Raw genomic sequence first — 18213 nt, forward strand, 5'->3', positions numbered from 1 at the left:
TGTGGATGAGTCCAGCTGGCATGGTCCATGTGGCACTTAGGAGAGGGCCACAGCAGAGCCGGACTCGGGTTCAGGGTCTGGCCATCCTGAGCTGTAAACGGACCATGGAGGGGCCATGGGGCTCCTGCTCTGGCCGGGCTGGTGGTGGAGGGCAAATGGGAAGGCGATCGCGTCCTGGGCCGGAGGAATAACCAGCGCCATCTCTCTTTGATTTAGGTTGGCTCCCATCATCTGAGACTCAGCAGAGGCCTGGAGGCCAGCGCCCCTGCCTTCGACAGGTAGGGCTGTCAAGTCCATCCTCCCTCCTATCAGACAGCGGGATGTGGGGCCAGAGAGTGGCCAGAAGGGGGAGACCCCAAATGTGCACTCTGAATCTGCCTTTCACTCTGGTTCTTTCTGCCAAAAAGCAGTTTACAAAATCGAATTTTTTCTTTGCTCTCAGGTTTCCCTGCAGGTTCATTTAATAAATTGCTCAGGTAAAACATTGCCATTATTTTATCCATTCCTTCTGCAGTGACACTTTTATCTTTTTGTCCTAGTTAATAAGGGATCATCTAAACTATAGGGTATTTCCAAGCCAGTTTCCTTTTGCTTTTGAAGTTATATATTCCCAGGCTTTACAAAGTCATGGTATAGAAAGGTATAAGGGAAAAGGCAGAAGTGCCCTAACTCACAATTCCCACTGTTAGCCTTTATGTGTCATTCTAGAAGAAATTCTGGTTCTGTTCAGTTGTGTCCGACTCTTTGTGACCCCATGGACGACAGCACCCCAGGCTTCCCTGTCCGTCACCAACTCCCGGAGCTTGCTCAAACTCGTGTCCGTCGAGATGGTGATGCCATCCAACCATCTCATCCTCTGTCGTCTCCTTCTCAATTCTGGATCATACATAGTTAATTTTTTAAAACACCGATTGAATCATTGCATGCTTCTTATTTTTCAGCTAGCTTAAGAAAAGCCATCACTAACCTGAACTCTTGGTAATCTGTACTTGAAAGTTATTAGCTTCTTAAAATATATGTTGTTTTTACTCTGAATGCTAATTTTAAAGTGATCTTAATGGCTCTAAAAATAATTTTCAAAGTAATTTTTTAAGTGTTCTAATCATGCTACCTGAAGCTTCATTTGGACTTTAAATTTGCTTGCAGCCTTCTTCTTGACCTTAAAATCGGTAACACCATCCCACCTGTGTCCCTCAGTTGGTGTATTACTACTCACCTGAGCAGGCCCTGCCCTGACTCCACATGTCAGACCTCAGGCCAGGACACACCTTCTCTGGGCAGGAGGAACCACAGAGCCTGGAGTAGTCAGGCTTTGCATGTCCTGTTCTTCCAGCACCTGCCCCCCGGGGCTGCCTGGCTCCAGGGACGGGGTGCAGCCTGCCAGCTTCTGGGGAGGCTTTGATCGCCTAGATCTGATCCGGCCCTGCATCTTCCCAGGGGAGAGACTGAAACAAGGCAGGATTGCTAGGACCATGGCCCTGGGACAATTCCTCCCCACGGAGGCAGAAGCCCATCTGAAGATTAGCAGGCAGGCTTATCGTCAGCCGTCTGCAGAGCAGCATAGACTGCCCACTTTCAAATCCTTGTTCTTTTCTGCAGTGTTTTCCTTCAGAGCTAGTAAGACAGGTTTTTTGTGTTCCCCCCCAACCCCGCCATGGGGCCAGAATGGTTCTTTTGTGATAATTGACTTTAAAATATTCCATTTACGAGAGAAACGTTATTGCAGACATTGGGAAAATGCAAAACTGTTTAAAGAAGAAAAGAATCTAAAAGCATATAAAATTCTACCACTTTTAACATTGTCCTGTGTTGTCTTCCAGTTTTTTCTAGTTTCAGACGTAAAGATTGCATTACTAAATCAGTTTTACGTCTGTTTTTTGCATTATGTCTCCCTATTTTTTAAAAAAGCTACATTTAGCTATTCTAACATTGATGAAAGTGAAAGAGGAGAGTGAAAAAGTTGGCTTAAAACTCAACATTCAGAAAACGAAGATCATGGCATCCGGTCCCATCACTTCATGGGAAATAGATGGGGAAACAGTGTCAGACTTTATTTTTTTCGGGCTCCAAAATCACTGCAGATGGTGACTGCAGCCATGAAGTTAAAAGACGCTTACTCCTTGGAAGGAAAATTATGACAACCTAGATAGCATATTCAAAAGCAGAGACATTACTTTGCCAACAAAGGTTCGTCTAGTCAAGGCTATGGTTTTTCCTGTGGTCATGTATGGATGTGAGAGTTGGACTGTGAAGAAAGCTGAGTGCCGAAGAATTGATGCTTTTGAACTGTGGTGTTGGAGAAGACTCTTGGGAGTCCCTTGGACTGCAAGGAGATCCAACCAGTCCATCCTAAAGGAGATCAGCCCTGGGTGTTCATTGGAAGGACTGATGCTAAAACTGAAACTCCAATACTTTGGCCACCTCATGCGAAGAGTTAACTCATTGGAAAAGACTCTGATGCTGGGAGGGATTGGGGGCAGGAGGAGAAGGGGATGACAGAGGATGAGATGGCTGGATGGCATCACCGACTCAATAGACATGAGTTTGGGTAAACTCTGGGAGTTGGTGATGGACAGGGAGGCCTGGCGTGCTGCGATTCATGGGGTCGCAAAGAGTCGGACACGACTGAGCAACTGAACTGAACATTATTAAAATTATAGTTACTTTTCAATAGCTGGTGGTAAGAATATTGGAGTCTCCCCCTACTATTTCAATATATGTGTAATAGTCTCTGATATGCAAAGAATTTTCCTAAAGATGGAAATTTTCTTATAACCTTCTTGCTGAGGTTAAACATCATGAAATGCAGTACTTAGATGAAAAGACTGGGCCCCGAGGTTGATGGCTCCCCTACTGGTTTTTCTAGATTTGAGAAACTACCAGGTGAACTAGGTTAACTTTGGAGATATGCACATTGCGTTTATGAGGCTCTGTTCATGAGAGGCAGGTTAGCAGTTCTGGATTTACGGGGGGACTGTATAGAAGTCCAGCATATCCTTGTCTGACGCCACGCGTGTTCAGAAGTCTGATCTGCTGTTCCTCTCAGCTGCTGCCTTTCCTGGGGCCAGCTCACCCTGGACCACTAGTGCCCAGCTGGTGCCCTCGAGGGCGGGGTCGTCAGTGTGTGTCCCAGGGGCAGGGCATCACAGACTGCCCCGCTCTGTTGCAGGCATATGGTGCTTCTGAAGGAGCAATACGGGAAGCAGGTGGTCGTGAACCTGCTGGGCAGCAGAGGCGGAGAGGAGGTGCTCAACAGAGCCTTTAAGGTAACTGGCTCCCCTCCCCGGGGCAAGGCCTAGAGATGGGGAGGGGGGCCTGCTCTGGGTGGGCTTTCCTGGGGACTGGAGACAGCGGCCTGCTCGCCCCATCTTTGAAGAGACTTTTTTCCATCAGAGCTTCAGCATTAAGTGATCTGGGCTCCTGATGAATGAAGTTTACTTTTCGTGAAGCCATGTTTGGGTGAATTTGCTCAGAATGAGAACAGAGCGTCTCCTAGCTTTAGCTGCCTTTTCTCCCCGCTGGGTCATTGAGGACTCAGCATGGCCGGGCCTTTCCCCGGCTCTCTTGGACAAACATACACACGTGTGCACGCATACCTTCATGCATACATGTATGTTTGGGCTCCACCCCGTGCATCCCTGACCCCTTGGGGAGCTGGGGTCCTCTGCTCACTCGTCGGGTGGGCCCAGCCACTAGTCCACACCTCCTGGCAAGTCCACATGAACACCCACAGGACACTTGTACCTAAGTAGCTCTTCAGAGCCCCTGCTGGGTTTAACGCGAGCAGCCTAACATAATTTCCTCCTGTGAACTTGGAGCCTTCGAGTCGTCATCCAGCCTTGTTTGGGCTGCCCCCCACCCCGCCCCGCCCGAAGCTGCTCACTGTCCCCAGCTCTCTGTGGACTCCCCGTGGCTTTTGGCACATGTTCCCCGCCCTGGGAAGATACACCGGATGGGGAGGGGGGCCGTGAGCAGAAGGCTCCACCCACCTCCAAGCATCTCTCCCGATTCCCAGTGCCCCCGTGTGCATTCAGTATTCTCTGGACCGAGTGGGCTGTGGGCCTACATAGTCCTTTCAGCCCATGTCCCCTGCTGGATGGGAAAGGAAAAAACCCTGTGGTGGTTCAGAGCTCAGGGAAGCCCCTTATGGAGAGTGTGAAGTCAGCCCTCACTTCACAGGAAGAGTGTCCCCTGTGCTCCTGGCCCCTGGCCAGTGGAAGCTGAATCCACCAGGTGTGCGTTTCCCACTGCTTGGGGAAGCCCCGTGCTTGCAGCAGACTTTCTGGTGGCCAGTTTCACTTGGCCAGACCTGCTTTTCCTGTTTGGTTTGTTGCTATGGGCAACAAGCTTGACAAGTATCTCCCCTCCCATCCATCTTGGCAGCAGTGTTGGCAGCTTATTTTAAGAAAAAAGAAGGGGGGGGGGAACCCTCAAGAATCTTCTCCCCTTTATGCCTCGATTTTGGGGAGAAGGTGTTCTTAGATGCCCCAGCAGCTGGTGGACCCCCGGGCCAGAATGGCAAATGACAGCCGACCTGGGGCCCAATGCAGGAGGCCAGGCTTCTGGGCAGGGAGGGAGTGAGAGCAGACCCTACCTGAAGAGCCTGGGTCACGGTCCCCACTGAAGTCGCATCAAAGAAGCTCCCTCAGCCCGTCGGCTCCACCACGCTGAGGTCCACGCACCAGCAGCTGGCCTGTGACCTGTGGCTCTCAGGCCACAGGGGACAAGGCACTTCTGCAGCTCATGAAGCCGCCAAGCTTGCCTGCCGTGGGTCAGCTGACGACCTCAGAACGAGACCTTAATGTTGGTGGTTGTGTGTTGATTTGCATCTAGCCTGTGGGGGTCAGGCACTCAGAGTCGTAGGGACTAGACTGCCCGAAGCCCTTCTAGCCCTTTAAGTCACTAGACTCTGGCTGGGCACATGGTGGACAAGTCTGACCTGAAGCCACACCCTGGGATGGCAGCACGTCATCCTTGGCCCCCAGGGCTGCCTGGTGAGAGCGCTGGGGTACCCGGTGTGGAGGGCAGACCTCTGCCCAGCACCCACCTGCATGCTTCTCCATCTCGGCCCTGCCTTCAGTCCGGCTCACCTGCTGGATCTAAGCCCCGGGAGGCCCTGAGCCCCCGTCTCCCCCAGGGTTTCGCTGGGCCAGACCTCCCCCACCCGCAGATGGCCTGGAGGACCCTCCTGGAAGCTTGGCTTGTAGGGATGGGACTGGTTACCAGGGCAACGGGAGCTGGATTATGAGCTCCGCAACCTGCTTCACTGCCCCGGGTCCTGGGGCACCGGGCACTGCGGGGCCTGCAGAACAGAGCCGTCCTTCCCCGCAGGCACCCTCCGGAGAGCCCTGTGGGAGGTGATGTCCCTGCCAGGCCCGGGGCTGCCCCGAGGAGCCAAGGGGCAGAGTCACAGAGCCACAGAGCCACAGTCTGGCTGTCTTCCGTCCGAGGCGGACCTCCGGCCCTTCTGCAGGCGAGACGCGCTTTGTGGTTTTGTCCCCAAGGTCGTGTTCTGTGCTGCCCCTTTCCGGATCAGGGCTGGTAAATCGCCTGGTCCACCGTAACCCTTCAGGCCGAGCCCCTGGGCCCTGCTGAGTGATGCAGTTAAGCGGCCAGATGCCCCGCCACCCTCTCCCATCCCCTTTCAGAAACTGCTCTGGGCTTCCTGCCACGCCGGCGACACGCCTATGATCAACTTTGACTTCCATCAGTTTGCCAAAGGTGGGAAGCTCGAGAAATTGGAGAACCTCCTGCGGCCCCACTTGAAACTGCACTGGGATGACTTTGACGTGTTCACCAGGGGCGAGAATGTAAGTCCACGGTGAGTCTCACTCATGTCCTGTCTTCCCGCCGGATGGGCTGGCCAAGGGGCAGGCGACTCCTGGGAATGCACCCCCAACCCTTGCTTCTCCAGCTTCAGCCAGTGGGCAGACCTGTGACATGTCCTATTGAGGAAACCCCCACTGGGGTTTCCGTGGGAAAGACAGAGCCGGGCAGGCAGCTTAGGATCCGCTCGTCTGCGTCATGCTGGTGACTCTGGGCTGCAGGGGTGGGCTCTAGGTGGCAGTGGGCTACCAGGCAGAAGGTGAAGGGTTCTCTCTTGATGAGTTTCCTTGGGGGCCTGAAATCCCACAGGCTTCTTCCAACACAACTTGTAACTCGTATCCATTGGTTTCCTAAGTTTTCAGAAAGGCACTTTGCGGATGAACTGTCTCGACTGCCTGGACCGAACCAACGCGGTGCAAAGCTTCATCGCCCTCGAGGTCTGTCTCTCAGGCCATCTATATCCTGTCCTGGGCTGTTGGGGATATGGGCTGGGCTCAGCACCCTCGTGGGCTCTTGTGGTCACCGTGGGGAGGGGACAGCCATGTGCCCGGCATCTAGAGAGGGGTCTCGCTGAGGGGTCACATGACTGGTGACGTGATGGGCCTCTCACACGCTCTTTGGAAGGCACCCCAGACACGGTGGTCCATAGGTGCCACCTGGAGGAAAGATAGGCTGTGGTGATTGTTGTGGACGAAGGCAGAGTGAGGCTGCCTGAGGTGAGGCTGGATTTGCAGCCTGCTGCCCCGGTGACCTCCCCTGGCTCCCTGCTGGGAGGAGGCGTGGGGTCACTGCTGCCCGCCATCCAGCCTTGGCTGTCCTGCTTGCTGGGGGTGTCAGGGGAGGGCTGGGTGGTGTAGATGAAGTCCAGCGGGCCGTGGCGGGAAGCCCCATCCTCCGCTGCGAGGGGGCCCTGTGCTCTGAGGGTGCAGAGTCAGCCCCATAATCACTGAGTAGGAGCTCCTGGGGGGTGGCGCGTGGTGGTGTACCCTGGGCAGCTTCCGGGGGGCACGTCCGTGACCGCTGGCCCCTCCGGCTTTCCCAGGTCCTCCATCTGCAGCTTGAGAGCCTCGGGCTGAACTCAAGGCCCATCACTGACCGCTTCGTGGAGTCCTTCAAGGCCATGTGGTCTCTGAATGGGCACAGCCTGAGCAAGATGTTCACGGGCAGCCGGGCCCTGGAGGGGAAGGCCAAGGTAGGGCCATGCCTCCGGGGGCGGCGGGCGGGCAGACGGGCGGGGGCCCAAGCGGGCCCCTCTCACGGCTGTCTGTCTGTCCGTTGTCTGGCCGGCGGCAGGTGGGCAAGCTGAAGGACGGGGCCCGGTCCGTGTCTCGCACGATCCAGTCCAACTTCTTTGACGGGGTGAAGCAGGAGGCCATCAAGCTGCTGCTGGTTGGAGACGTCTACAGTGAGGAGTCTGCGGACAAGGGGAGGATGCTGTTGGACAACCCGGCCCTGCTGGGTGAGGGGCTCCCACTCGCCTGGAGCTAGGTTGGGGAGCATCCGGCTACCCTGCCATCCAGAGGACGTGCGGTGGGTCCAGCCAGCCTGCCCACCCTCACATAATCCTAGATGGCAGGTGGCAGGCAGCCCCTGAGCGAGCTTCTGTGCTCAGAACCTGACCCTTGACTCTCGCTTGACCCGTCTCACAGTGTGACCAGCTGATCTAAACAACCAGCTGCCTTGTCTCGTGTGAGATGCTCAGCCAGGTGCAGCTGCAAGTGGAGGCTGAGGAGAGGCTCAGGAGAACACAGTCATTTCCCTCACAAGTCCTGGAGATGCCGCATGAGGCCACGTAGAGAACCCCCGGGTGGTCAGGAGGCAGAAGGGCGCTTAAGCCATGGTTATTATTGGGGTTTTCATAGCGAAGGCTGGGTGGGGTAGACAGTGTGGCACTGGCTGGCTGGAGTAACTCTGGAGCTTTGGGCTACAGCCGCGGGCTCTATGTGGATGGTTGCTCAGCTGTGTCTGACTCTGCAGCCCCATGGACTGCAGCACACCAGGCTTCCCTGTCCTTTACTATCTCCCAGAGTTTGCTCAAACTCATGTCCATTGAGTTGGTGATGCCATTCAACCACCTCATCCTCTGTTGCCCCCTTCTCCTCCTGCCCTCAGTCTTTCCCAGCATCAGGGTCTTTTCCAATGTGTTGGCTCTTTGCATCAGGTGGCCTAAGTATTGGAGCTTCAGCTTCAGCATCAGTCCTTCCAGTGAATATTCAGGGTGGATTTCCTTTAGGGTGGACTGGTTTGATCTCCTTGTTGGGAGGACGTCGACTCCAGGGAGTTGGGGCTGGAAAGAGGAGGCGCAGCTCTGGACTGGTTGTGTGCACGAAACAGGTTCTGGCTGACTCTGAGACCTGGCTTAACCCCAGGAAGAGCAGTCCCTCCCCACCCCGAAGGTCGAGCTCCACAATATACAGAAGATAAAATTGTTTACATGATACCAGCTGTCACTCTGGTTTCCGGGAGCCTGTTCTTCTGCACTCATGGAAGCATTCACGCTCCTCCTCTGTTAGTTTGGACCGTTTTCCAAACCGAGAGGCTGGGAGAGATAGAGTGGGCTCCCCAGGAGCTGATGTCTTTGAATGTTAACTTACTCCAGGAATCTTTCTCAGCTAGAAAGGGTTCTTGGTCCCATCGCCACATGTCATTTATAGGCATTCTCCCCTGAGGGTAATCTCCTGTTTCTGTTATGACCCGGGACCCTAGAAATCCTGCAGTAGGTAGGCTGCCTTCCACTCTTAGGGACAGGACTGTCGTGGTTCCCTCAATAGCTAGAGGTTTCTTTTCTTTTTTTTGAAATTAGTTATACTTGACATATTAGCTTCAGGTGTATAACATAATGATTTGCTATTTGATGTTGCAGAATCAGTTCAGTTCAGTTCAGTCACTCAGTCGTGTCCAACTCTTTGCAACCCCATGAATCGCAGCACACCAGGCCTCCCTGTCCATCACCAGCTCTTGGAGTTTACCCAAACCCACGTCCATCAAGTTGGTGATGCCATCCCACCATCTCATTCTCTGTCGTCCCCTTCTCCAATGCCCTAACCAGCATCAGGGTCTTTTCAAATGAGTCAGCTCTTTGCATCAGGTAGCCAAAGTATTGGAGTTTCAGCCTCAACATCAGTCCTTCCAATGAACACCCTGGACTGATTTCCTTTAGGATGGACTGGTTGGATCTCCTTGGAGTCCAAGGGACTCTCAAGAGTCTTCTCCAGCACCACAGTTCAAAAGCATCAATTCTTCGGCGCTCAGCTTTCTTTATAATCCAACTCTCACATCCGTATATGACTACTGGAAAAACCATAGCCTTGACTAGACGGACCTTTGTGGACAAAGTAATGTCTCTGTTTTTTAATATGCTGTCTAGGTTGGTCATCACCACAATAATTCTAGTTCACATCCATCACCACACATAGTTACAAAAGTTTTTTTTTTCCTTGTGATGAGAATTTTTAAGATCTACTCTCAGCACCTTTCGAATGTATAATACGATGTTGTTAGCTACAATCATCACTCTGTACATCACATCCCCAGGTTGCTTCTTTCATAGCTAGAAGTTTGTACCTTTTGACCACCTTGATCCACTGCCCCTCACCCCCACCCCAGCCTCTGGCAACTGTTCTCTGCATCTGTGACTTCATTTTTTCTTAAGGTTTGTATATGGGGATGTGTTGAAGATTCCACATAAAAGTGCATTGGGGGCTTCTTTGGGAAATTTTTAATGGCATCTTACCTCCCAGGGCTTCCCTGGTGGCACAGACATAAAGAATCTGCTTGCTATGCAGGAGACCCGGGTTTGATCCCTGGGTTAAGAAGATCCTCTGGAGAAGGGCATGGCAACCCACTCCAGTATTCTTGCCTGGAGAATCCCACGGACAGAGCAGCCCAGCAGGCTCGCAAAGAGTTGAACACAACTGAACGACGAACAGTTTCACTCTCCCCTAGAGCAGGGGTCCCCAACCTCCAGGATCTAACGCCTGATGATATGAGGTGGAGCTGATCTAACAATAATAGAAATAAAGTGGACAATAAATGTAATGCACTGGAGTCATCCTGAAACCACCCCACCCCACCCTCGCCCTGGTCCATGGAAAAACTATCTTCCACGAAAACCAGTCCCTGATGCCCAAAAGGTTGGGGACCACTTCTCTAGAGCCGGTAAACATTATAGGTTTGTGGAAAAGAAGGGGAAACCAGCAGTTTTCCTTATAAAGGTGTGTAACTCTTATCTTAGAAATTTTTGGAGTTTTTGAAAAATTGGTTTGCCCATGCTGAAAATGGCTTCACACCCCTATTCTACTTTTATTCCTCCATTGCTGGGGAAATTCCCGTTTGGCTTCTGATAGGCAGGGTGATGTTTGTGTCAACCCTGGAGACGAGGCCACCTCAGGACAAGTGGAAAGAAGCTCTGAGTGGCACAGTGCGTCTCATTTCATAGCAGAGTGTATGTGATGGAGATTTGGGTTAAGTGCCCAGTTTAAAAAATGGAATATATTTTGGCCATCTAGAGGACAGACCTGGTTCAGAGTAATGATTTTTTAAAGGCTTGAGTCTGGGGTACCACACTTGGACTGGAAGGTGGGGAATGCAAAGTGGGTGTCAGAGCCGAAGTTCCATGTGGGAAGTTGCAGGGTGCCCGTTGATGAACTTCCCGTGGGATCGTGGCGTGACCGCGGAGGATGCGTGTCCCTGTGACCTGACGTCACAGCCCGTGTGGCTCTGCTGGGGGAATGGTGTGGAGGGGACATTGTAGCAGAAGGGCCACAGGGAGGTGCTCTGCTCGTGGTGGGCTTTAGCCTCATCCTCATAAGACCCGGCCACTGGTCCCTGTGGATGGCCTCAGCGTCCCTCTCCGGCAGCAGGCCTGGCTGGGTTTCTGAGGGTGTGGGGGAAATGCATGAGGTTTGGGGTGCAGACAGACATGCCCTTTCTGTGTCCCCGATAGTGACTCCCAAGATCCTGAGAGCCATGTTGGAGCGCCAGTCGGAGTTCACGAATTTCAAGCCGGTGCGCGTGGCCATGGGCACCTGGAACGTGAACGGTGGGAAGCAGTTCAGGAGTAACCTGCTGGGCACGGCCGAGCTGGCCGACTGGCTGCTGGACGCGCCCTCGCTGTGCCGAGTCACCGGACCCCCGGGTGAGTGCAGCCGGGTCAGGGTGACGGGTGTAGACCCCCCTCGCCGCGGGCCTCGCCCACAGGTGGGAAGTTGGGTGTTTGGCCTTCTCGCTCCTTAGAACATTTAGCAAATGCTGTGGTCTGACTTTGCAGAAGATGTCTGGCAAGTTACATATGTGGCACCTTTTCTTTTCCAAGTGTTTGGAAGGGTTACCCAAGTGGTGAATCTCTGTTTTCTCTTCGCACATAGATTTTGCACTTTTTCGGTTTTGATGACTAGAACCCTCGGGCTGTAAGAAGTGAGTGAGATGCCAGACCTGGCCCATGCCTTGACCCAGAACACACACCCCTGCCTTTTCTCAGACCCCCCTTGTTGACATGTGTTTGCTTCAGCAGTCATGAAGAAGTTGTGTCCCCTTTTAAGAATAAAATAATTGTGAGGTTGGACACCTCACCTTTTATCCTATGTCATGCAAGATAATATTTAATGGCCTCAGAGGTCAGGATCCAAACACGTGCTTTTTCTCTGAGAGTCAGCCGTTTATCTAGGCCTTTGGTTTTTCTCCTGCTCACCTGGGTTCTGGAAACCCGGTTCCCTGCCTGCCGTGTGCAGTGCTGGGAGGCGTGTGGGGCACTGCACTAATGTGCCTTGATGACAATCAGAGCCCAGAGCCCTGTTTCCACTGTCTGTGCCCTGTCTGCGTGGGGCAGGGGGCAGGGTACCGTAAGGACATGGCTCGGAGTCACGGGGATGGCTTAGGGCTCGTCGAGAGGGGTGTGGCTGGTGGCTGCAGGGCTTCTGTTCACCGAAGGCCACTCGTTCGAGGAAAGAAAGAGCTGAACAAAGAGCTGGTGAGAAGCCCCTCTGCTCACTCTGCTGTCTGTAAACCGGCATTTCTGGGGCAGACTTCATCAGAGCGGGTCCATCCCCTGACCCTCAGGACACCAGCGCCCTGGGAGAGGACCACAGTTGGACATTAACCCAGAGGGGCTGGTCCAGGGCTGTGAGGGTACTGAGGGCCACACAGGTTTGAGCCAGTGCCCCCCTCCCCCCGGGAGCTTAGGGCCTAGCAGATTGGGGTGGGGCAGGTTGGGCCGGGGGCAGGTCTGCTGGCATGGAAGTTATGAGTCCAGGCACTTTCCACATGTCCTCTGACTTCACGACCACCCTTCAGGGTGACCATTAAAGTGTCCCTTTTGAAGAGCAAGCCACAGAGAGGTCAACGATGCTCCTGGGATGCAGGCAGGGAAGGGCCGTGTGCACAGTGGGAGCTGGAGGGAGGTGGGCGTGTGCTTGCCTGTGGCCAGGAGGGCTCGCCCAGGCCACGGGGCTCTGGCCCTCGAGTCGGCCACACCGGCCCTGGTGGGTCTGACTTCCTCCATCTTCTGCTTGTTCCGCAGATGATGGCGGCAGCCCAGCTGACATATTTGCCGTGGGGTTCGAAGAGATGGTGGAGCTGAGTGCGGGGAACATCGTCAACGCCAGGTGGGCGGCCGGGCCTGGGGTGTGGGGTCCTGAGCTGGGGTGGCCACTAACCTGCGACCCTTGGTGCTGCCCGAGTTCCTGAAGTCCTCCCAGACGTGCTCCTCCCTGTTCCTCTCTCTGCTGATTGAGGGGCCAGAAGGAAGGGTGGGGGAGACTCTGTGCTCCCGGGGCTGCCTGGCCAGGACGGTTGAGTCACCAGCTGCATGTGGTGTGTGTGAGCCCCGAGGGTGTGGGCTGGGCTGGGCGGGGGCTGACTCACGTTTCCTGGGGAAAGATGAGAGAGGGAGAGGTGTAAGAAACCCGTACAAAGGAAGGAAAACCACTGGACTAACATTTGGTGTGAACTCAGCATGGACGGTGGAGCCTGGTAGGCTGCAGTCCATGGGGTCGCTGAGTGTCGGACATGACTGAGCGACTTCACTTTCACTTTCACTTTCATACATTGGAGAAGGAAATGGCAACCCACTCCAGTGTTCTTGTCTGGAGAATCCCAGGGACGGGGGAGCCTCATGGGCTGCTGTCTCCGGGGTTGCACAGAGTTGGACACGACTGAAGCGACTTAGCAGCAGCAGCAGCAGCAACAGCAGCTGGACTCTTTCTTTCCTAGTCCATTGTAAAGCACTTTCTGAACGAATAATAAAACCTGGTTCTATGGAGGTCTAGTGGTAAAGAACCCACCTGCCAATGCAGGGGACCTAAGAAACTCTGATTTGATGCTTGGTCCAGGAAGATTCCCCTGGAGGAGGAAATGGCAACCCACTCCAGTATATTCTTGCCTGGAGAATCCCACAGACGGAGGAGTCTGGTAGACTACATATAGTCCATGGGGTCACAAAGAGTCGGACAAGACTGAAGTGACTTAGCGCGCACACGTGGAGGTCTTATGAGTAAGGCCCTGAGCTGGGTGGCAGGTGGCAGGGGTAGAGGTGATGTGCGGAACACAACCAGAAACACACAGATAGTCCTCTGTAAGGATTGAGGCTCAGAGGGCCCTGATGCAGGCGTGCAACCGATATGATGTCAGTTTGGTAAAAAAGAACCAGCTCAGGGCTGGAGGAGTCTCCAGGTGGGAGAGCCTGCGTCCAGCTAACTGTGAACAGCATCACTGCTTTCTCTCCTCCAGTACCACCAACAGGAAGATGTGGGGTGAGCAGCTCCAGAAGGCCATCTCGCGCTCTCATCGGTACATTCTCTTGACTTCGGCACAGCTGGTGGGCGTCTGTCTTTACATCTTTGTGCGTCCGCACCACGTCCCCTTCATCAGGTAAGAGCATTTCGTTTACAGACATCTGGGGGAACCCGGGATTCTTTTATTCCCACTTCCTTTCCCCTGCCCCCCACTTCCTGCAGCAGGAATCAGGACCTGCCATTATTTTAGTCAAATGTAACACAACCCCCAGGGAAAAACCAGGCTGAATAGAATATTGTCTAGTATTTAAAAAGCCTCAATGGGAACTTCTAGCTCAGGAAGCTGGACCCTTTTTGGAGCAGTGTTTGACCCTCGCTGTCAGCCAGGCTCAGTTGGGTGCAGGGAAGGGGTTCCTTGCTGCAGTGTTAGACAGGAAACCTCTGACCTAGAGCTGGGTAACTCATCAGGAAATGAGTTGTTGTCTCTTTTCAAAAGAATTCTACATTTCAAAAGATGTGTGGGCAGAAACTCTCTACCGCTGTCACCCTGTTACTCAGTCTCCAAAGTGACAGCTTTGTGAATGTCATGAGGCGAAGAGCCTTGGAACAGGATGTCTTTTAGGAAAGGGCGTGTGTGTGTGTGCACGCACATGCATGCATGTGTGTTTTAAGGTTGGGAGGAATTCCCCTCCCACAGCTGTCTCATAGCCTTCCCTTGCTCCCTGGTCTTACTCATGTTGTTAGAATCCCCGCCAGTCTTTCTCTTTGCCGATACCTGGCATTTAGCTGGCCTGACCCCTGAACCCAATAGGGTCACACAGGTTGTGCATCTCCTCGGAGGTCAAGGACCACAGACTGCCCGGGGCAGCACCTGGAGAGCAAAATGCTCTGTGTGCCTAATAATCTCTTCTGTGACCTCTGGGAAACTTTCCGGTTTGTGTCCCCCGTGGTTGCTGTAACAGCCTGGCAGTGTCCACAGGGGTGGGTAAAGGTCGGTTGTGGTTACAGTGAGGCTGCGGTTGGGGTCGGGATCTGAGATGGAACACGAGGAAGGGGTCCGTGCCGAGGGGCTCTGGGTTTCTCAGGCGCCCACTGAGGTCCCGACCCCGGTGTCCTTGGCCCCGAGGCCCTCCAGCCTCGGGCTGGGTGAGCGCGCACCCTTGCTGGCAGGTTACCTCGCACCTTGTCTGTCGGGCGCCAGTCCCAGGGAGCAGGTGGAGGCTCCATGGTCCTGTGGACCCGCACACTCCCTTGCGTGCATTGTAAGTCAGCGTCTTAACACCAGCAGGCCGCTGCTTGGCGGCCACCCCCCTCCACCAGTCCAGCACAGATAACTGGATGGCTCCTGTTTCTTAAACATACGTTGATTATCTGAGGGCCCCTCCTGTACTTTGCAGAAAAGCTGTGTAGGATTCAGTGGCTGCTTCTGCTGTATCTGGGAGACCAGAAGCAGGTGGTGGGGGAGGTGATTCAACTCCAAGGTGATTCAACTCCAATGTGCTTCATGGGTGCTTGTGTGAGCAACCTCAGACAGAGCTGGGACCACAGAGAGGATACTCCTGTCTGCCCCAGGGGGCTGCCCCGGGGCGAGGAAGGGAAGGGGTGACGTGGAGTGGATGGTGACGTGGGTCCCCGTGTGGCCTGATCCCCAGTGATGGGAGCCTCTGAGCGGATGGTGTGGGGGGTTCTCGGAGCCCCCAGCCCCAAGCTGCCACCAAGTGGCTCATCTCTGTAGCAGAACAGCGTCTGCTTTTCCTTCAGAGGCACTGGGAAGACCCCCCACCGTGTGTGCATTCTCTGTTCCAGGGACGTGGCGATCGACACGGTGAAGACGGGCATGGGAGGGAAGGCAGGGAACAAGGGCGCCGTGGCCATCCGCTTCCAGTTCCACAGCAGCAGCTTCTGCTTCGTCTGCTGCCACCTGACGGCCGGGCAGTCCCAGGTGAAGGAGCGGAATGAGGACTACAGGGAGATCACCCAGAAGCTGAGCTTCCCCATGGTGAGCAGGGCGGTGGGTGGTGGCTGGGTCCCTGCCCTGGTCAGCCCCACCCGGTGTTCTGAGCAGCTGCAGGAGGGTGGGGCACATGGCTCTAGGAGCATCCCTAGCCTGGGGACTCAGCTTTCCAGGTAGGGGAAACCAGCCAGGGAAGCTGAGATAGAGGTGAGCGGGCGTCCAGCCCAGGAGTGCTGGGTTCCCCCTGAATCTCCGTACCTTGCTGAACACGCTGATACACCCTGCGTGTTCTTATTCTAAGGCAACTGCGTGGAACTGGGAAGGAGAACCCGTGTGCTCTGTCTTAAGTTGGTAAAGAACATTTGAATCCAAACCCAGTGTACGATTTGGTTTTCCTGAGACTCACACTCACCTTCTTGTGGTGGCTCAGAAAAGAATACCCGGTTTTGAAACCAGTCCCTTTGGGAGCCCCCGGATCCTGGTCTGGTTTCTTGGTTGCCAGTATCATGCATCATGCCGCCCTCTAGCGGGAGTTCCAAAGTTTTCATTCTGAAGCCGGGGCATCTCTGCGAATTCAGATTTGAATGTTTTCCTTTCTATGCGGAGATGATGGCCAGCCCCCTGCAGACACACCTGTTCCCCAGCAGTGAGAGTAGACTTCAGCCGTTCCTGCCACGGATTCTGTCTGAGACACGGCTGGGTCACAGAGCTCTTCTGTGTAAGGCCAGATCCCTTAAAACTGACATACTGTTCATGGGCCTGCACTCAAGGCAAGAATTCCTTAGTTTTCATGAAGAAGAGCTTGAAGTTGTTCAACAATTAATCCTTGTTGAAGCTTTTACTTCTTGGAATAAAAAGAAAGAAGTGAGTTGGGAAATTTGTCACTGTACTTTTCCAGATTCAGTTCAGTCAGTCGCTCAGTCGTGTCTGACTCTTTGCGACCCCGTGAATCGCAGCACGCCAGGCCTCCCTGTCCACCACCAACTCCCAGAGTTCACTCAGACTCATGTCCATCGAGTCAGTGATGCCATCCAGCCATCTCATCCTCTGGCGTCCCCTTCTCCTCCTGCCCCCAATCCCTCCCAGCATCAGAGTCTTTTCCAATGAGTCAACTCTTCACATGAGGTGGCCAAAGTACTGGAGTTTCAGCTTTAGCATCATTCCTTCCAAAGAAATCCCAGGGCTGATCTCCTTCAGAATGGACTGGTTGGATCTCCTTGCAGTCCAAGGGACTCTCAAGAGTCTTCTCCAACACCGCAGTTCAAAAGCATCAATTCTTTGGTGCTTAGTTTTCTTCACAGTCCAACTCTCACATCCATACATGACCACTGGAAAAACCATAGCCTTGACTAGACGGACCTTTGTTGACAAGGTAATGTCTCTGCTTTTCAATATGTTATCTAGGTTGGTCATAATTTTCCTTCCAAGGAGTAAGCGTCTTTTAATTTCATGGCTGCAGTCACCATCTGCAGTGATTTTGGAGCCCAGAAAAATAAAAGTCTGACACTGTTTCCACTGTTTCCCCATCTATTTCCCATGAAGTGATGGGACCGGATGCCATGATCTTCATTTTCTGAATGTTGAGCTTTAAGCCAACTTTTTCACTCTCCACTTTCACTTTCATCAAGAGGCTTTTGAGTTCCTCTTCACTTTCTGCCATAAGGGTGGTGTCATCTGCATATCTGAGGTTATTGGTATTTCTCCCGGCAATCTTGATTCCAGCTTGTGCTTCTTCCAGTCCAGCGTTTCTCATGATGTACTCTGCATATAAGTTAAATAAGATTTTGTAGGACTAATATTTTCTTTTTGTGTCTGCGTAACTTAAAAAAAAGTAAAGTCCAACCCTTCTCACTTGAAATGTGCTATTTTGAAGTAGCAAACATGGGGCACAGTTTCAATAATTAAAGAGTTGATAATAGAGCTTTTTTCGGTAGAAATATTGAGGGTACCCATACTCTATACCTGTGTTATTCAGTAGAGTAGCCACTAGCCACAAGTAGCTATTTAAATGTAAAATAGATAAAATAAAGCCAAAAGCCATCAGTCACACTGGCCGCATTTCACGTGCGTGGCCCCATGTGGCTGGGCTTTGGACAGCTGAGGTTCAGAGCCTTTCCATCACTACCAAGCATTCTTTTAGGCAGGGCTGCTCCACATGGTTCTTTTATTGGGCTGTGATAATTTCAGTCTTCTGTCCAGAATATTGTGGGCCGAGGGGAGTGGAAGTACTGCTCAGTGTAGTGAACAGAAGCAGGTTCCGCGGCATGGCAGATCTGAGCTCATATCTTGTCTGTATCATGTCCTAGTGGTGTAGCCTTCAGCAGAGTTTCTGAACTTTTTTTTTTTTTTCTTTTAATCTGAGAATCAAGAGTATGTGCTTCTCAGGGCCACTGTGAAGACAGGGCACCCCAGAACAGAGCCCAGCATTGTGGGCGGCGGATACTGTGCTGCTCTTGTTGTGATTCCTGGGTGGGGGAAGGGGAAGAGGTCTGAGATCGACAGGGCTGCCCTGGATGCGGGCACACAGCTGACTGGGCAGGCTGAGGGCTGGGGGACTGATCAAGGGGAGTGATGGAGGGTCAAGGATAGAAATGTATGAAACCCACCAGCTTTTACAGAGTTGCATGTCCTGAGCGTTTATACTTATTTTCTTAAACCTCGTTCTCATAACACTGAATATTTGGGCCCTTGTTGTTAGGATAC

At 53.2% G+C, this 18213-nt stretch overlaps 1 protein-coding gene across 2 annotated transcripts in view; it reads left to right on the plus strand.

Moving 5' to 3' along the window:
• SYNJ2 (synaptojanin 2) overlaps window positions 1-18213 on the plus strand; it is a 104887-nt gene that overhangs the window by 65992 nt on the left and 20682 nt on the right. For both annotated transcript variants that reach the window (XM_055536077.1, XM_055536078.1), the window contains exons 6-15: window positions 217-278; window positions 3170-3266; window positions 5649-5821; window positions 6182-6263; window positions 6869-7018; window positions 7120-7285; window positions 10772-10963; window positions 12344-12428; window positions 13552-13692; window positions 15363-15555. In XM_055536077.1, the coding sequence (XP_055392052.1) occupies window positions 217-278; window positions 3170-3266; window positions 5649-5821; window positions 6182-6263; window positions 6869-7018; window positions 7120-7285; window positions 10772-10963; window positions 12344-12428; window positions 13552-13692; window positions 15363-15555 (1341 nt within the window). The remainder of the gene's footprint in view (window positions 1-216; window positions 279-3169; window positions 3267-5648; window positions 5822-6181; window positions 6264-6868; window positions 7019-7119; window positions 7286-10771; window positions 10964-12343; window positions 12429-13551; window positions 13693-15362; window positions 15556-18213) is intronic.

The sequence above is a fragment of the Bubalus kerabau genome, chromosome 9 (assembly GCF_029407905.1).
Source record: "Bubalus kerabau isolate K-KA32 ecotype Philippines breed swamp buffalo chromosome 9, PCC_UOA_SB_1v2, whole genome shotgun sequence".
Classification (NCBI taxonomy): Eukaryota; Metazoa; Chordata; class Mammalia; order Artiodactyla; family Bovidae; genus Bubalus; species Bubalus kerabau.